Here is a 2740-nt window from a genome sequence, read left to right on the forward strand (position 1 = left end):
TTTGTTACTAGACCAGTGATAAGACTAGCTACCCTATAGCTTCAAAGTCTTATAATATTTATAAAAGTAAGCAGTATAGTTTATTTAAGTTAATAGTTATTAACCAGCTAGTTATAACTATAGAGTATTAAATAAGGTTACTTAGCGAAAATATAAAGCTTAACTATAAGTAGTAATTAAATAGTTTAATTAAATATTACTAAAGGCTTTTATTTATCTTTAATATCTTAGTATAAACCTTTAATATTAGCTAAAATTAATTCTTTTAAATTAGTTTATTTTAAATAGCTTAATGTAACGAACCAGGTCCTATAGGCACTATAGGTTAGCTGTTTTACAAGGGACAAACCTTAGAGTAGTTCTATAGTTTATATTAGCAAAGCAGTTAGGTCAGTAGACGGGAAATCTTATTACTAGCTGTAGAATAAAGTATCTAAATATTTAATCTAATTACTATAATAATAAATAGCTATTTAAGTATTTTAATAAGTAATATAAAGTAAACTTATATACTTAGTTAGCTAAGCTAGATTATTACTAAGTAGTAATAATCCTATTATAGATTATCTTAAAGTTTTAATAATTTATTTATAAATTATTAAATTATTATAATAATTTAATAATCTATTCCTAATTAATTAATTAATCTATTATTTATCTAAAACCAACTACCCTATAGGCCTATTATTATAATTATAAAAGCTAGGTTATAATATAATATCCCCCTTTTATTAGTCTTATCCTTAAAACCTTACTTATTTAAGTATAAGTAGCTTATCCTTATTTTATAGTATATTTTTTACTACTTATTTTTTACTTTTTCTTATGTATATTAACTTACTTAATAATAATAAATAAAGTATTTAAAAATATTTATCTTAAGATTAAAAAATGTAAAAGTTTTTTTTATTTTATAATTAAAAATACTTTAGCTATAGATAAGTATTATTTTTATTATATATTACATAGTTATAAGGAGTACCTTTTATTTTTTTTTAACTTATTATATTACGCTAAATGTATTTATTTAAATAAATTTTATTATAATATTTATAGTTTATTTTTTAAATAGTTAAAGTATATTATTACTTATTATTTTTATTTAAAAAATAACTTAAAGTAGCTAAAGAGGAGTATTATATTACTAATATAAAAGTTAAATATTTTTATGAAGAAAAGAAATATTAGTATAAAAAAATATATTATACTATTACGCAGGGTATTACTAATTTAAATAAGTTAAATAGGGTTAATTATAAGAAAGCGGAGGCTGCTTATTAAGCTACTATAATATAGTTAGTAAAGGGTTTTTCTAAGGTTATCCTTACTTTTTTAAAGTTAGTAAATTATTTAGGGATACTATTAATAAATCCTAAGCTAGTATAATCCTTAGGCTTTAATAAAGTTCTTCTACTAGTATTATTAAGTTTTTAAAATACTTAATAAGTTTTTATATTTTTTTTTTCTTCCCCTTTTTTTTATTATACCCTATAGTATTATTTACTATTTTTTTCTATTTTTATTATATTAATATCTTTTACTTTATATTTTTCTTTTTTTCCTTTAATAATAATTTTATTTTAAATAAACCTTTTAGTTTTTTATTAATTTATACTTTTTTTAATAAAGAAATATAAAATATTAAATATATATATATTTTTTATTTTTCTTATTATTTTAGAAGTTTAAATTTATAATTTATTTTTTTAATTTTTCTTAAAATTTTATAAAGTTTAAGTTTTTTAAAGTTAAATTTATTACTTAACTTATTTATTTTAATATTTACTTATTTATTTCCTTATATATATTAGTATAATTAAATTATATCCCCTTCCTAAAGGGTTAGTTCTCTAAGCCTATTTTTATTTATATATTTAATTATCTTTTACTAAATAAATTTAAGTTATTATTATAGTTTATTATATAATTTAATTATATCTTTTACTTTAATTATAGCTTTTTTAATATTTTTCCTTTACTTTAGTAGTTAGTAGGCTTTAGGTTTAAATCTATAGTTTAGGAAGAATAGTAATTTTCTAATTAATTTTAACTTTATATTATTATATATAAGTTATATAATAAAGAGGAGTTTTACTTAGTTATTTTATTTAAAATTAATATAATAGTATAGGTATATTTTAATTATTTAGTTAATCCTTTTTATTTATTTATTTATTTATAGGTAGTAGGCTATACTAGCTTTATAATTTATTCTTAATTTAATTATAAATACTTTTTAAAATTTAAATATAAATATATTTCCCTTATTAAAGATTATATCCTTTAGTAGTCTATAGTTATTTATAATATATTTTATTATTATATAAGCTAGTTTTTTTATATTACTAACTTTTTTAAATAGTATAAAGTAAGCTATTTTTATAAGTTTATTAACTATTATAAAGATACTGTTATAAAGTACCTTTATAACTAATTTTTTTAAAGAAGGTAGTTTAGTAATTAAGTTAAATAAAATCAATTTCTATAGTTACTATAGTATAGGTAATAGTTATAGTTATCCATAGGGTTTATACTTAAAGCTTTTAGCTTATTTATATATTATATATTTTAATATAATCTTTTATATTTATTTCTTAATACCTTTAAATTTAAAGTATTATATAATTTACTATATAGTTTTTTTAATTTTATAGTATTTATTAAGCTTATATATATAAATTAATTTTACTACTTTACTTTATAAGTCTTTTAATACTTAAATAAGTTTATTTAGTATTAG

At 16.5% G+C, this 2740-nt stretch overlaps 1 protein-coding gene across 1 annotated transcript; it reads right to left on the reverse strand.

The window, feature by feature from the left end:
• Positions 1 to 2236: 2236 nt before the first annotated feature.
• Positions 2237 to 2482, reverse strand: M431DRAFT_102819 (hypothetical protein; the record flags this gene model as incomplete). Its single annotated transcript, XM_024911487.1, has 1 exon — positions 2237 to 2482. A coding segment is annotated over one exon (246 nt), but the record flags the coding sequence as incomplete, so codon positions are not given.
• Between the last annotated feature and the right edge of the window lie 258 nt (positions 2483 to 2740).

The sequence above is a fragment of the Trichoderma harzianum genome (assembly GCF_003025095.1).
Source record: "Trichoderma harzianum CBS 226.95 unplaced genomic scaffold M431scaffold_318, whole genome shotgun sequence".
NCBI classification, from domain to species: Eukaryota; Fungi; Ascomycota; class Sordariomycetes; order Hypocreales; family Hypocreaceae; genus Trichoderma; species Trichoderma harzianum.